Source organism: Pan troglodytes, chromosome 2 (genome assembly GCF_028858775.2).
Source record: "Pan troglodytes isolate AG18354 chromosome 2, NHGRI_mPanTro3-v2.0_pri, whole genome shotgun sequence".
NCBI lineage: Eukaryota > Metazoa > Chordata > Mammalia > Primates > Hominidae > Pan > Pan troglodytes.
Genome location: NC_086015.1, coordinates 8,799,396 through 8,816,317, shown reverse-complemented (window position 1 = coordinate 8,816,317; position 16,922 = coordinate 8,799,396). Strand labels below are relative to the sequence as shown.

Below are 16,922 nucleotides of genomic sequence, written 5' to 3'. Positions count from 1 at the left end.
ATTACCCCAGGGGAAAAGCAAAGTCAGCTTCTCAGGGGAGGGTCCCCAAACACATGCCAACTGGCTGAAGAGAGGTTTTTCCCATCACATTTCTGACCACTGTAAACAAGGCTTGCTTAAGGCAGCAACTGCCTGTTTGGCAAAGTGAGACTTGGTGACTTTATCTCTTCTGAACATTTACCAACAGGAAAGTTAAGGTTATAAATATGACAAGCAACTCCGGGCACGAGCCCAAAGGGTGCTGCTGCAAAAGGCCAGATTCCTTCTCCCTCTGCGCTGACTCTGAGCTGCTTTACACCAGGGAGCCGAACACTCTCTCCTTATGAGAATGCCTTCTCCTTCCCTCCGATCCAAGAGGAATCCCTGACCCAGTGACCCACCCCCTGTTCTGGGATATTGCCACAGAATGGCACTCAGAGTGGCTGAGTCCTGCTTAAAACTATTCTTTGGAGAAGTGGATTTCTACACACCATAATTTTATTGGAGCAAGTCACCACCTGAGAGAATCTGATTTTGCAGGAGTTTTTAAGGATGATTCCAACCTCCATCCTTGTGAACCACTGGTCCAGATCACGGGCTTCTAACTGGGCCCTGCAGAACCCTGGGGGCTCCCTGCAATTCCTCCCTACCACCCCAGGGGTCTCCTAGGTGAGGGAGCACTCTAGTTTCCACTCCGAACAGAGCAGCTTTGCTCTCCTCTGCTGTACTTAGTATATTTCAACAAAGGATCCCGTGCGCTCCCCACAGCCAAAAAGTTTTAAAGCACTGAACTGGATAATCTTTATGACACCTTCAAACATTATGTTGCTAGCTCTTTTTTTTTTTAAGTTAAAATATGTTAAAATATACTATACACCCCAACACCCCACAGCACTGTTTCCAACAGAGCAATGCACTGAGGAACGAGTTTTGGAAGGACTTCATTAAAAGGTGCTTCTGTCCATGGGGTTCCCAGGGCATTGATTCAACGGAGAATTCTGCAGAAAGCTAAGGTATAAAACTAAAATTCTGAAGACTTCCAAACAAGAAATGATGAACCTGTGCAATTAAAGCCTTACTCCGCTTTCACAGTGGAAGGAAGTGGGTGTGTGGGCGAGGGAGGGAAGGTCAGGGAGAGAGGGAAGGCGGAGCAGGCCCATGCCACCAGAGCTAAGCTCGGGAACAAGCACATTGGCACTGCACCTCTGACACTCATGGAGGGATTCTACTCCAGGCAGTTTTGAGTTTCATAAGCTCAGAACTCAGCAGATGCCACCTCCTCTGAGAGGCCTTCCTGGACCTGCAATGGGTTGGTTCCTCTCTTCTAAGGAGTGGCTGGTTCCATTCAGCTCAAGTGGCTGCTACCCTAGACTCAGCTCTGTGAAGGAAGGGGTGCGGTCCTGTCACCATGGGTGCTGGGCACAGAGCAGGGATTCACTGATATTGATTAAATGACACACACATGCCTGGGCATCATCTCAACCTACTTCCCCTGTGGACTCCAAGGCTGGCAGAGACCAGTGACACCTGCATAGGGGAATAGTACAGAGGCACTGATCACCATGCTCTGCTCAGAAACAGTCCCCAGCATCAGGATTCCCCCACTCCCATCCACAGAGATGCCAAGCTAGCTGCTCAGCATTTAGTCCTCTGTGAGTCACTCACTCCCCCTTTGCCTGAATCCCGTGACTAGTGGTAGGGTTATGGAAGGTGGAGGGTGGACAATGTCACGGAAACAGTGGCCTTCAGATAGAGGTTATCAGCCAGTGAGATGGTACCAGGCCCTGAGCATTTGGGGCATAAGTGATTTGCTCCACCCAACTGGACTACACAGTCCTGGCAAGAAAATCTAGGGCTGAGGTATTCTAAAGCCCCAAAGAGGAAAGTCTGAGCAACTGACAAGAAAACTAAGGAAACCGATGGCTGAGATCCCACACTCAGATGGCGACAGGGATCAAGCAGGGAGCACCACAGGCTGAAACGGGCCAGGCACCAAAGAAAAGAAAGAACCCAACCTCATCTGGAGGGGCCCCCACTAGCATGCAAGCCACATGGTACTGTGGGTCCAGCCTGGCCGACAGTGGGGTTTGTGTGAAGTTCCTCCACTTTCCAACATGAGTCAGATCTGGCCAGGTGAGGACCTCAGATCTCAGATGCTTTTTCAAAGTTGAGGCTCTTCAATCTGATTGAAAATTCAAACAACTATAGAAGGTATTAACGTTGCAGGCTTCTCTCAGTTCCATTTCACTGTTTGCCTCACTAATTAACAATATAATTTCTTAGCTAATCCAGGCATAGACTCTGTGGCAAGTTTTAAGTGAGAGCAATTCACTGTGGCAGTACCAACTGTCTAGCCACAATCGAGGTGTGACAGGCATCAAGTCACCTGGGGGATAAGGTCAGCCAGGTAAATATTTAAAGGCTGTGCCTTCCCTGGCCAGATCTGGACTAGCATTATTTCCTTTCCATACCCTCATAACCCAAGTACACAGAACTACCACGGCTGACTGGAGTGTCTTAGGAGGAAACATTCCACCACAAAGGAGATAGATGTTCAGATGCCCTTTCCTTGTTCATCCTCACATCACTCAGGCAAAAAGGGGGTGGTTTCCCTAGGTCCAGGAGTTGGCAACAAACCCAGGCAAAAGCCAGGGACCCAGTGCTCCAGCACACTTCTCCTGGGCAGTGAGGGGCCTCCGCAGATCCAGACCCATTCGGAAGAAAGAAGCGGATCTCTACGATCCATCCTTGGCCCTTCCTAAACAGCTCCTGCTGCTGGGAAACTTTGCAAGGGACATCATGTGCCCTCTGTCTCTCAGCATTTGGTTAACAACATGAGCTCTAGTGTAAGACTACCTGGGTTCAAGTCCTACTTCTGCACTCCCTGTGTCCTCTGCACCTCAGTTTCCTCATCTATATAATATAATCATATAAGCAACACTTAGGATTCAGGATATCGTAAGTGCCTAACAAACCTTGCCCATTGTTATCAGACAAAAACAACAAAATGAACAAAGGATTTCTGGAATAATCAGTTCAGCAAATATTTTTGAGCACCTCTTTCTGTAAAATACTGAAAGGCAGCCATTTCCTTCATTCAACCAACAAATATTTATTCAGAACTTTCTATGTATCCAATTTTAGAAATCTAATATATTTAATTATCTAGCCATCCATCCATCCCATTTTTACCTGAGTGCCTAGATGTCTAACAGTGACAGGCTACAAGACACACACATCAATAGGCACATACAGACACTTAACAAATATATATGGGGCAGGCACCTATGTTGGTGCACAAGATGTGGTCTCTGGCTCCCTGGAGACAGCAGGGAAGACAGACAAGGGCATTACTTGCCCAGGCTTTCGCATCACAGAACTTTGCTGATCTGGCCAGGCTCGGTGGCTCGGTGGCTCATGCCTGTAATCCTAGCACTTTGGGAGGCCAAGGTGGGGGGATCACTTGAGGTCAGGAGTTCGAGACCAGCCTGGCCAACATGATGAAAACCCATCTCTACTAAAAATACAAAAATTAGCCAGGCATGGTGGTGCACTCCTGTAATTCTAGCTACTTGGGAAGCTGAGGCAGGAGAATCGCTTGAACCCAAGAGGTGGAGGTTGGAGTAAGCCAAGATCACGCCACTGTACTCCAGCCTGGGTGACAGAGCGAGACTCCATCTCAAAAAAAAAAAAAAAAAAAAAGAAAAGAAAAAAGAAAAATAAGAACCTTGCTGGATCCTTGGCTCGAGCAATCTGGCCCAAGTGAGAGGTGCTGAACCACCAGAGGAAGGCAGGCCTTGGCAGCCTTTCCCAAGCTCCACGCCCCCGCCCCCGGGCCCTCACCTGCAGGTCTCGGTTGTGGTTTTCACACAGGAGCTGAAGGAAGCGGAGGATGGGCTGCATGATGGTGATGACCGCGCTCATCTCCAGGTCGTCCTTGGTCTTGTCGGCAGTGGCCTGGGTGCCCTCTCCAGGCTGGTAGTGGTCGTCAGGATCGGCCTCCCTCCTGAAAGTGGTGAAGGCTTTCCTGGTGGCAGCGGAGGCCTCCAGGAGCTGATCCCGGACCTCTTCTGTTATCTGTGTTGTGGGCTCTTTAGCTAGAAAGCAAGCATAAGGCATGAAAGGCTGCAGAGTCCTCACGGGCCCTATTCACCACTCCAAAGGTGACACTCAGAAACCTACATTCCTTTATCTCCTAGAGACCTTCAAAGTTGGCAAAACACTCAAAGAAGTCACAATCTGCTGTCAGTCCTCAGACAGGATTAAAACTGAGCCAGGCCCTGCCACCTTACTTGTGGATCTACCATTTCACCTACGTGTACAGTGTGTTTCAGAGGAAAAGCCTCAGTACAGGTTCTGTCAGCCTCACACATCTAAGGTTCTGGGCCTCAGCTTCCTGATCTTTAAAATGGGAGAGCATCCGTGAATAATATCTCAAGAAAGTTCTTAAGAAGCTCAACATAATGCTAATCACAATTATTGTTGTCGTAATGACTGACCCTTCTGTAACTATCAAAGCACTGTGATGAAGAACTTTGTGTGTGTTATTTTATCTCATCCTCAGAATAACCCTGTGAGGTAGTTATGGCATTACAGTTAGCAGCACTGACTCTGCGGCCAGACAAGCTGGGTTCGAATGCTGGCTCCACTGCCTCCTAGCTGCATGTCCATAACGACTTAATTACCAATGCTGGCTCCACTGCCTCCTAGCTGCATGTCCATAACGACTTAATTACCATCTCTATGCCTCAGTCCCCTCATCTGTAAAGTGGAGATACCTCAATTTTATCTATCTTGCAGCGGTGACATGAGTCTGAAATGAGGGGAACTGTAAAGAACTTTGAACAGTCCAGCGCAGTGGCTGGACTAGAATCCCAGCTACTCAAGAGGATCACTTGAGGCCAGAAGTTTTAGACCAACTTGGACAACATAGTGAGATTCCATCTCTACAAAAAAAAAATTGTTTTAAACATCAGCCAGATGTAGTGGTGCAGACTTGCAGTCCCAGCTACTCAGGAGGCTGAGGTGGGAGGATCATTTGGGCCCAGGAGTTTGATGTTGCAGTGAGCAATGATCGTGCCACTGCACTCTAGCCTGGGCAACAGAGTGAGACAGAGCCAAGATTTCGTTTTTTAAAAAAGAACCTTGAACAGTGCCTGATTCCTAGTAAGCACTTAGTAAATGGTAGCCATTCTTCTTTTTCTTCTCTTTAGCTCCTGTCTAGACCAGCTGTTCTCAGCCAGGGGTGATTTTGCCCCCAACCCCGCCCAGGGGACAACTGGCAATGTCTGGAGATATTCTGGGAGTAGGGGTGTGCTGCTGCATCTACTGGTTACAGAATGTGTATGCTGCTATATATCTTACAGTGCACAGGACAGCCAGACAGGCCTGTAACAAAGAATTCTCCAAATGTCACTTGTACTGTGGTTGAGAAACCCAGTTCTAAACTTGAAACGTGAGGCTCAGCATGCTTAACTTTCTCAAGACCATCTGACTCCAACACTTGTGGGTCTACCCACTGCCCAGTACGACTTCTCTTCTGGTGAGATACTGGATAAAAAGCTCTATAAGCTTTCCAATACCTCGGAAAACAAAAGAACATTATCTGACAAAGGACTAACACCCAGTTTTAAAATACGTATTTCCCTCAACTTTCTCTAACATTAAATAGAAATCACAGGAAAAGATTATTCATGGATCCCTTGCCAATAAAACCCTAAGCTTGACCAAGAGGAATGTTCTTTATTAAACAGGAAGATCCTTCTGAGCAGCAGGGCTTCAGCTCAGGTCACTGAGGAAGAATTACATCATAACCAGGCTGGCTTTTCTTCTGAAAGCTCCCATCATAATGCATTTTAGAGCATAGAAGTGATGAAAACAATGAAGGATAACAAGGACTCTTCTGTTGTTCATGATCCAGCTGACTGAAGACTGAGGAACATTTACCTTTTTTCCGTGATGGGGCATCCCTGTCTACCTCATCGTCTTTCTTTTTATTTCCCAAGTCACTGGTGTTCACTGTCACTGTTGCTTTGATTTCTTGCTGGGCCACCTTCATCCGGTCATAAAACACCTTAAAGAATTTCTCTGACTTCTTATCTTCTGTCAAGCGACAGAAAAAGGAGTGCTGCAAAGGAAAATCCATAGATTGTGAACACTGTAACTGACCAGAAACTGCACCCCACTCATGACACCAAAACCTAATGAAGATCAGAGCCAGTTGCAAAACCTCACGCATGATCTAAGTTTAGATCAACATTAAGGACCACTCCACACACTGTAGTTCTCTGGGTTCTAAGGCCTGGGGTTTTCAACACAGAGCCTTTGAAACAAATTGCTGTGGCTGGAACAGACACATAGGCTTTGGGAGCATGCTCGAGTGTGGTGGGCAGACTGTTGCCAACTAAGAACAACTCCCTTCCACCCTTGCACACACGCAAAACAACACTGTTAATAATGAAAACTGAGTTTTTCTGGGGGGATTACTGCAGGGCCAATCATTTGTTTAAGGGCTTCTATGCACTCTTCCCCTGGGCAGAGCCCTATGAAAAATATACACATGAATAAGATATGCTGCCTTTGCTCATTAACAGGTTAGGATGACATGTCCATAAATCAGACTAAATTATGTTAAGTAAAAAGTACTCAGGAAGCTACACAATTATATTATAAATGCTCAGAGCTGGTGAGGATGACACTATGCTATAGTGACTCCAAAATCTTCAAGAAAAAGGTCATCTTCAAATCAGGCTTCAAAGGACAGGTAAGAGTGGTTAAATGAAGAAGCTCAAAATGAACAGGTAGCTCTCCTCTTGGATACACATTTGTTTTTGGACCCTCTGCAAGCAATAGTATACACTGTTGATGGAAAAACACAATATGGTGTCTCAACTTTATTTATGAGTATTCGCTTTTCACCCCTTTGCAAACACCACGCTGTTGTAAATTATTTACATAAAAATACAATACGGTCATTTCCAGAGAAAAAAAAACAAAGCTCCAAACAATATATTTGCTTCTTCCAGTGGATCTTCTGCCAATTTCAAATCTTTCCAATTGGAAAGATGGCACTTCCCTACAGAAGGCAGTCCTAGGCTTCCAATCCCAGAAAGAACTTAAATCTTATCACCTTCTTGAAGCCCCCTTACTCTTAAAACTCTCACCCATACACAGACCCCAATGCCTGATTCAGCAGAGCCCTAGGGAACCACCAGATTTCCATCGTCGACATGCAACTTCAGCTACTCTGACTCTTCCAGCCATTGACTCACACACTTTGTGGACAAACATCTGTCCTGTCTGCCCACAATGCACTTCTTGGTCATGCCCTTTCTCTTCCTTCCAACTGTTCTTCTTTACCTCTGGTTGCTTTTTACAGCTCAGGATCCATCCATCCTGCCTGTGCTCCCTGGTTCATTTTCCCTCCAGCCACTGCCAAATGCCAGGACACAAGTCACCACCTCCCCTATGCTTAGCCTTGTCATCCTCCATGTCACTGAGGCCTTCACGACTCCCACTCTGGAACCAAGGTAAGTCTGTAGTGTCCTTCATTGCCTTTTACTGCCTCGTTTCTTTTCTTTTCTTTTAGGTTTCCTGCTATTTCATCTATCCATCCACTCATCCATCTACCTACTCATCCATCCACCCACCCACCCATTCACCCATCCATCCATCCATCCATCCATCCATCCATCCATCCATCCATCCACCCACCCACCCACTACTTATTTTTGCATTTGTCACAAGGTGGGCACTATGTCAGTTATAAGAGAAGTGAAGAAAAAGGAGCCTAGACCTTTCCCCCATGAAATTGACAGCCTCAGGAGGAAAACACATAGTAATTCAACAATCACCATAATGACTACTTACTAAATAGCCTTTTACCCCTACAAAAGTGACCCAGGAGGCTGCTGGTAAACAAAGCTGTGGCAGACGCTCAATGCCACTGCCCTATTCTTATATTCCTAGCTCTTCCCACAGCTAGGGCCCCTCATCTTTTGGGCCCACCACCAATGCCACCTGCTCAGTGAGGCTGCCCCTACAGCAGCTCCCAAGCCTATTGCTTATTCTCCATGCCCTGTTTTATCTTCTTCACAGCAATCAAGGCCTCTGAATTGCACTGTTGCACTGACTGTTCACCTCCTTACTGTCTGCCTTATGCAGAGTGCAAGCTCTGTGAAGGCAGATGCCTCGCCTGAGTGGTTTCCAGCTGCCCCCAGAGCACCTAGAAGAGGCCCACCACATAGAAGGCACTCCATGATTATTTGATAGAAGAATGAATATAACCCAACACTTTATGGCTCCCCATAACTGGATGCCCCTCTCCTCATGGTCAGATCCTTTTTATATTTGGTGGACATGACAGAAATAAATCTCCAAAATAAATGAATTCTAGAAAATTGCTCAAATATGAGAAAGCAACTTCCAGTTGTTCACTTCTTTGAGAGCTCTTGAACCCTCAGGTCAATAAAAGAGACAAAAAAATGGTGGGGGCAAAGAATGCAACCTGAAGCCACCTAATTATGGTGACTGAATTTCTCACCAAGACAGACCATCCAACATCTCACCCATGCGGGCTCACAGGGGACTGCCTGCTAACGCTGGGGTGCACCAGAAGGTGGCCGTGCAGGACCATTCGCTTCAGTTGCTATCCCAGCTGTGTTCTCATGGCATGGAAGCAGCTTTAAAAGCATTTTGGGACAATCTGGTCATTCAAGGAAACAAAAGCCCTTCAAGTAAGTAAGTAAATGAATAAATAAAGCCCGCCATCTGTTATCTGATAGCAGCGCCACGCGACACACACAGATAGCCTGCCACGGACCGCGCTGTCTGACGGCCAATCGGGTGACCCAACGGCTGTCAACCGCTAGGGTCAGGGTAAGGGAAGCTCTTATGAGATGAGACAGGGCCAGGCGCTGAGAACGCCACATTGCTGTGTGTGTTTCCGCCACGGTCACTAGGTTTGTTTCGCATTACTGATTCCAGTCCTCAGTCGCTCAAGGGTTCGAAGCAGCTTTATTGATAGAATGTGCTCAATAAAATAATAAAATGGATAATAAGGTCTAGAAGACACAAGTAAGCACAGAAAATCAAAAAGAGAATAGGTTGGGAACTGGAGAATGGGGAATGAGGATTCAGAGGAGTCCCAGGCTGGGCTCTGAGGTCAAGATGAAATGAGAGGTGTGCTCAGTTACACTACTCTTGGTATCAAAAGGAGAAATACAACCAGTGCCTCAACGGAAGGAAGACATTTCTTTTTTTTTAATTCTGTTCAAGTAATTTTTAAAAACTTTTTAAATTTGTTAAGTTCTGGGGTACCTATGCAGGACGTGCAGGTTTGTCACAAAGGTAAATATATGGTGGTTTGCTGCACCTATCAACCCACCCATCACACACATATTAAGCCCAGCATGCATTAGCTCTTTTTCCTAATGCTCTCCCCCAACTCCTGCCTCCCCTAACAGGACCCAGTGTGTGTTGTTCCCCTCCCTGTGTCCATGTGTTCTCATTGTTCAGCTCATACTTGTAAATGAGAACACGTGGTGTTTGGTTTTCTATTCTTGCATTAGTTTGCTGAGGATAATGGCTTCTGGCTTCATCCATGTCCCTGCAAAGGACACGATCTCATTCCTTCTTATGGCTGCATAGTATTCCACATTTTATGGCTGCATGGTTTATGTACCATAATTTCTTTATCCAGTCTATCATTGATGGGCATTTGGGTTGATTCCATGTCTTTGCTATTATGAAGAGTGCTGCAATAAACATATGCATGCATGTAACTTTATAATAGAATGATTTATGTTCCTTTGGGTATGTACCCAGCAATGGGATTGCTGGGTCAAATGGTATTTCTGGTTCTAAATCTTTGAGGAATTTCCACACTGGGAAGGTGTTTCTTAACAGAGGAATTAGCAGGGCAGGTTTTGCAGTCAGACTGCCTGGGTGTGAGTCCCAGGTCCTTGACCCACTGGCTCTGTGGACTTGGGCACACTGCCCAGCCTCTCTGAATCCACATAGAAAGGCTGCCATGATGCATGCCAAGTGCTTAGTACACTGCAAACTGATGGTGTTAATTTTGTTTTTCTACTACCATTACATTAGTAGAATGTGAAAACTCCAAGGTGAAGGTGATCCTGTGAGCAGCTAGGACAGGAGAGCAAAGTGAGAGCTCTGCTTCCAGAGTCAGAAAGGCCTGGATCTCAGCTCCACCGCTTACTAGCGAGTGTCACCTTAGAAAGTGACAATGTCTCTGAAACTCGAATCTTCTCATCTGCAAAATGGGCAATAATCGTACTTCATGGATGGTTGTGAAGGTTCAATGAGATCACTACAGTAACATGATAGCTAACACTCACTGACTGCTTTCAAGCTACCAGGAGCTCAGGCAAACCTTCACATGTTATCTCACCCAAAAACCCATGGAGCTAGTTACAAGGCCTACCTGGGCAACATAGTGAGACTTCTGTCTCAATGAAATAAAAAAAAATTAAAAAGGTACCCCTGAAGAAAGAAGTGGGGTTTCTAGAACAGAAGCAGTGGTATCTATTGCAAGAGTAGAAGTGAAACATGATGGTAGTGTGCGTAAAGAACTAACATACTTCTTCTTAGAAGGGGCGTGCCCTTGGAGCGAAGGGAGGCAGAGGGCCCTCAGGGAGGGCCTTCTGGAATTGCTGGCTGTGGCTGCTGGAGGCATTCACCTGCCCCCTCTGCTACCTGGTGTGACCTAGACTTAGAGAGACAAGAGCCCTCCACACAGTCACAGACCTGTTCATTAAGCCTCTTTCTGTAATGATGCGTTTGCAGGGCTTGGGTGGGGAGTGGAGTGTTCTCCTCAGGACTGTCTCCCTATGGCTGGTGGGAGCGGAGAGCAGAGAAGGTGGGTGCACAGCCTCCCCGCCCCAGGCTCCCGAAGCACGGCCCCTCTACCCGCTACACTGCCTCCCTCTCTCCCTCCCGGAACCTCTTTCAATTCATCACTCTTCACCCCGACCAAGAGCAAATCATCAGAGATTTTACTTTTCCAACCTTTTCACTCCACCCCACCTGGCAGGTGTGAGGTAGCCCTTCAACATAAACCTGGCCCAGACTGGGAAACATCAGGTGATGGTGAGAGAAATCAAAATGGTGGTTGCTAGGTACCCATCAACAGTGGGCTGCATAAAGAAAATGTGGTACATATAAAACATGGAATACTACACAGCCATACAAGAGATTGAGATCAGGTCCTCTGCAGCAAAATGGATGCAGCTGGGGATCATTTTCCTAAGCAAATTGATGCAGGAACAGAAAACCAAATACTACATTTTCTCACTTGTCAGTGAGAGATAAACATTGGGTACTCATGGGCATAAAGAGGGGAACAACAGACACTGGGGAGTACTTGGGCGGGGACAAGGGCTGAAAAACTCTTGGGTACAATGTTCACCACCTGGCTGAACCACCCCAAACCTCAGCATCACACAATATACCCAGGTAACAAACCTGCACATTTACCTCCTGAATCTAAAATAAAAGTTGAAAAAAACACCAAAATGGTGGTTGCCTCTGGAGGGTGGGGGGTTGTGAGTAGAAAAGGACTATAAATGGGAATGAGACAACTTTCTAGAAGAAAATAAATGTCTTGATTAGGTCGGCAGTTTCACAGGTGTGGTAGACAGAATGGTCCCCGCAAACATGTCTCTAGTTCCTGGAACCTGTGAAAATGCTGTCTTATGTGGCGAAGGGGAATTAAAGGCGCAGATGGAACAAAAGCTGCTAATCACTGACCTTAAAGTAGACAGATGAGCTTGGATTACCCGGGTGGGCCCAACATAATTACAAGGAGCCTTCGCTGTGGAGGCAGGAGGCAGGAGAGGAGGGTGGCGAGAGGCAATGTGAGAGGGACTCCATTCACCATTGCTAAACCTGAAGATGGAGGAAGGAGCCACAAGCCAAGGGATGTGGGTGGCCTCTGAAAACTGGAAAAGGCAAGGAAGCCTTCTCCCCTAGAGCCTCCAGAAAGGAGCGCTGGCCTGCCAACACTTGCTTTAGTCTATTCTAGTAAGACTCATGTTGAACTTATAAAACAATACATTTGGTTACTTTAAGCCACTCAGTCTGTAGGAATTTGTTACAGCAGCCACAGAAAACTGGTACAATGGGTATAGAAACATTTGTCAAATCTAATCAAAGTCTACATTTAAAATCTGTGCCTATGATTATATGTCAATTATATCACAATAATAATAATTAAAAAAAGATAACAGAAAGTCTGCTTTGTTCCCAGAAAGCTGGGGAACTCTGTAGAGGGGCCACCTTCTGAGGCTGCCTCTCCACCAGAGGGAACGGCATCTGCCCCCGCCAGGCCGACCTCTCCTCACCCTCCAGTCATCTCCAAATCACATTTGATTCCAGAGCCCTTTCCATATAAGCTGTCTCACCAGAGTCTTAGGAGATTGCCAAGGCAGATATCATCATTCATAAATCTGTCACATTATAGATGAGAGAGCTGGGGTTAGGAGAGGTCAGTGACTTGTGGCAGAGCCACAACCAACTCTCCTCCCATCTGCACGCTGAACCAACACAGACAACCAGCCCCAGCAGTGAGGCCGGAGTCAAAGGCTGGGAAAGCAGAAGACACGAAGCTGGTCTGCGGGCAGATCCTCAGCACCAGTCCCAGACATCCCTGATGACAGATCTGATCTGATATGCTTTAAGGAAAAGGCCAGGGCAGGGGCAGGGTGAGGCAGTGACCCCGGCAGTGGCCGTTTCCATCCTGAATCCACTGGACAGGGGGAAAGGGAAGTGGGCATGGCTGCTGTCAGCCAACCTTCAACCACAACAAAAGAGCAAGAGAACACAGATCACAGAACTCTGCAGCTGGAAGCACTGGAATCCAGCAGTTTCCAAATGCCTTTTTCAGCAGGGTAACGTGCTCCTCTCCGGTCCCAAAACACCATCTTAGGATAAAGACGCCGCTAGATAAAAGACAAAAGGCAAAACAGCTCCATATGAAGCAGGGCAAAGAGGATCCCCTCCCTCTTGCCATTGAAACTCCTTGGAACTTCAGGAGAGCAGCACTTGAAAACCACCCATGTCGTCCATCCTTCCACATTTCACAGATGAGGAAACTGAAGCCCAGAAAAGGAAAGAGACTTGCCAGGGCCACACAGAACCTCCCTCCCCTGACTGCCCAAGACAGTTACTTTTGACCACACTGGGGTGTGGCTGGTTGAAACTACAACCCGAGTTTACATTCTTACCTTCTGATAATTGTCAAGTAGACAGTTTTCCCTCCGTGGGTTGACTGAGCTGTAGAGGGGCCAGTGAATCCGGGTCTTAGATTAAAAGAATAACAAAACTACCTTTTCAGATCAGCCTTGAAAATAATATAATATTGCTTAATTAGCCTGGCTCCCCCATCCTCCCCCAGCCCTGCAAGTCCTTGCAAAGCCATGGAGCGTGGTTATGACGAGCCTGCCTTGCTTCAGGAACAAGAGCCACCCCGAGGTTAGGGGCTAGCGGACAGTGGCGGCCACCTTGGTGACAGCAGGGAGACAGAGGGCCTGGAATTATCACTGGATGCAAGTTGGACACCAGTCTTTGGCCTTTTACGTAACACCCACCTCCTTTCTGGATCCACCTATCTTACCCTTCCCTGGAAACGGGTATTATTGTTAGACAACTGTAGCACTTTGCATCTGAGTAGCTCTTGGCAGTAATCAAAGTGTTTTTGACACCTCATGTTTCATAACAACCTTGCTGGACCCCAGCTTCCATGTGATGCTGACATGGCAGATGGTAAGACCCTCATTTTTCAGCTAACGAACCCAGGGCACAAATGAGGTGAAGTAAATTGCCCACGATCACATGGCTGGATAGCAAGGAGCCAAGGCCATAATTTAGGTTTCCCGACTTCCAGTTCTCCAGGCACGCTCTGCCTAGCCAGGTGTGTTTTATTACCTAGTTCAAAGGGGGACACTCCTTTCTTTAGGTGCAAGAGGTCACAGTCCTAATCAAACTGTGTAAACAAGTGGTCCTGGGGAGACGAATAGGAGAGACAAATCTTCTCCATGACCTAGACATATACCCATGAAGCCATCTTTCCCAGAATTCAGGAAGTTCAGGGGAAAAGACAGGCCTTGCAGTCCAAGGATCATGGTGCTCCCTGGAATGTGAGCCAGCCTACCTGTCCGTTTCTGGGCCACCAGACCATTCTAGGGGAGGAGCCCCTTTGTGGCATCTTAGCTGCAAGACAGGGCAGTGGCGGGGAGCATAGATGTATGTGTCCCAGGGTGGAGCCTGGTGGGAGCGGGCATGTCTTGCAGGGGAGCAGTCCAGCACAGAGTGACGGCTGCAGGACTCAGATCCTTCCTCAAAGAAAAGCATTTCCATCAGCTTCTGAAAGTTGGTCCACCTTTCAGAAGCCCTCGCTGTGGGCCTTGAGAGAATCCAGAGAATGGGATTTTCCACCTCACTGCCTCGTAAGACATGGCCCTGACCCATCTAGCCCATGACACTCACCACGGCTGCTCACTTACCTGCTGCAGAATGATTTAAGTTCTCATGTTAAGGCCAAGAATTTGAAAAATGTGGCTGCCAAACAGTGAGCCAAAGCTTGAGTTTCCACAGGCTGAGGAAAATTCTCTGTGGGCATCTTTGATTTTTCTCTTTTCACATCAACTCTGGGAGTCTCGGGGACTTCAGAGGACATCTCCCACCAGACTAACCCACTCCTGCCCAGCTTGAACAGATACTCTGTGGGTGACAGAGCAACGCCAGTGGCTACCAAGAGGTGGGGCTTACCTTGGCTGTCTTCCTACACCTGTGGTTAACTGAGAACTCCCCACTCCCTGGGGACCCTCTCTCTGCAAGTTTTATTATAGTGAACGGCAACTGAACGTTTCCAATTTGCCGGGCGCTAAGTGCTTTATATGCATTATCTCATTTAATCCTCAGAAGCACCCCATGGGGTAGGTGCCATTATCATCCCCAGTTTACAGATGAAGAAACTGAGGCCCCAAGAAGTAACCTGCTGAGTCATCCACCTAATAAGTGCCCTGGCACCCAAGCCCCACCTGTCTGACGCCTCAGCCCTGTTCCCAACCACATGCTCTGTTAAACGCCTCTCCCCTGAGCAAGAGTCTGTCCTGTTCTGAACACCTTTTGGCATTTTATAATCCACCCCACCACTACCCCTACCCACCAGGTCTTTCAGAGGCATAAACAGGCTCCTCTCACAGTAAAGAATAGTGGCGGAAGGTACACATGCATTCGAATGCCTCAACTTTCCCATGACGTTTAATACATTTGTTAATATGGGCTCCCAAACAATCCCCTTCTGCAAGCTGAAGGGCTGCCAGGGCTGGGGTAATAAATTATTAACAAAACCATTGTCACACAATGACTTCTGTGGGTCTGGAGTCCTTTTTTAGAAACCAATGATTACAATCAAAACTCAAAGAGCAGGAACCATGAACCAGGTAATAAAACACACCTGGGTAGGCAGAGCGTGCCTGGAGAACTGGAACTCGGGAAACCTAAATTTTGGCCTTGGCTCCTTGCTATCCAGCCATGTGATTGTGGGCAATTTACTTAACTTCATTTGTGCCCTGGGTTCTTTAGCTAAAAAATGAGGGTCTTACCACCTGCCATGTCAGCATCACATGGAAGCTGGGGCCCACCCAGCAAGGTTGTTATGAAACATGAGGTGTCAAAAACGCTTTGATTACTACCAAGAACTACTCAGATGGAAGGTGCTCCAGTTGTCTAACAGTAATACCCCTTTCCAGGGAAGGTGTAAGATAGGTGGATCCAGAAAAGAGCTGGGTGTTACATAAATGGCCAAAGACTAGTGTCCAAATTGCATCCAGTGATAATTCTAGTTGGTTCTGATAGGTTGAATGGCCTCTAAATTGACAGCAAAAACACAATGAATGGCAACTCCCATTAAGTGTCACAATGTAGAATTTTTTTTTTAAGTTTGGACGGCATGAAAAAGAACGAGATCATATCTTTTGGGGGAACATGGATGGAGCTGGAGGCTATTATCCTCAGCAAACGAATGCAGGAACAGGAAACCAAATACCGCACGTTCTGGCGTATAAGTGGGAGCTAGATGGTGAGAACTCATGAACACAAAGAAGGAAACAATAGACACTGAGGTCTACTGGAGGGTGCAGGGTGGGAGGAGGGAGAGGAGCAGAAAAAATAACTATTGGGTACTGGGCTTAGTACCTGGGTGATGAAATAATCTGTACAACAAACCCCAGTGACATGAGTTTACCTGTATAACACACCTTCACATGTACCCTCAAACCTAAAGTAAAAGTTAAAAAAAATTTGGCTGAAATTTCAGTAGCTATAAAAGCCATTCAAATTTCTGCACGTGCAGAGATAAACATCGTTGCTTCCGCTTGTCAAAGTTTAATACACCCAAAGGCGGAATACAAGCTTGTGTCAGACCCTCCTCTCAAATAATCCCAAGCCTTTCCACATAAAGCATTTCCCAACATTTTAAACCAGTCTTGACTTCAGTAAAAGTCTGACCTATGAAAAGGGCCTAATAATGAGTACAATGGGCATTCAGAATTGGACCCTCCCTTGGCATAAATTATCACTCACCCTAACAAGAAACTTTTTTGCAAGGTCTGATGGCTTTCAACCAGCCAACATCTGCAGCTCTCAGTTTACCAGCCTCTCTCAGGATGTTTCCAGCTTTAATGAGTTCAGAAATAACATAGACTTCCAAGTAGAAAGGAAGCGATGAAGTGAAGCAAGTCTGTATTGGAGAGGTGTCAACATTTCAATTTCATTTTTCTGAAATAAGGTCCTCCCTCATCCACACTGTACAGTCACCTTTTAACAACTGAGAGACAAACCAGTTTCAACTACCCTGCCAGGCAAGGGTGGGGCAGACGCCCTTGCTATGCCTGACACCTGAGAGAAAAGGTGGAGGACAA

General features: G+C 46.8%; 1 protein-coding gene across 1 annotated transcript in view; it reads right to left on the bottom strand.

The window, feature by feature from the left end:
- ITPR1 (inositol 1,4,5-trisphosphate receptor type 1) overlaps positions 1 to 16,922 on the bottom strand; it is a 354,044-nt gene that overhangs the window by 74,895 nt on the left and 262,227 nt on the right. Inside the window, exons 45-46 of the mRNA XM_054680363.2 lie at positions 5,926 to 6,106; positions 3,823 to 4,076 (exon numbers count right to left, since the gene is read on the bottom strand). Coding sequence (XP_054536338.1) covers positions 3,823 to 4,076; positions 5,926 to 6,106 — 435 coding nt within the window. The remainder of the gene's footprint in view (positions 1 to 3,822; positions 4,077 to 5,925; positions 6,107 to 16,922) is intronic.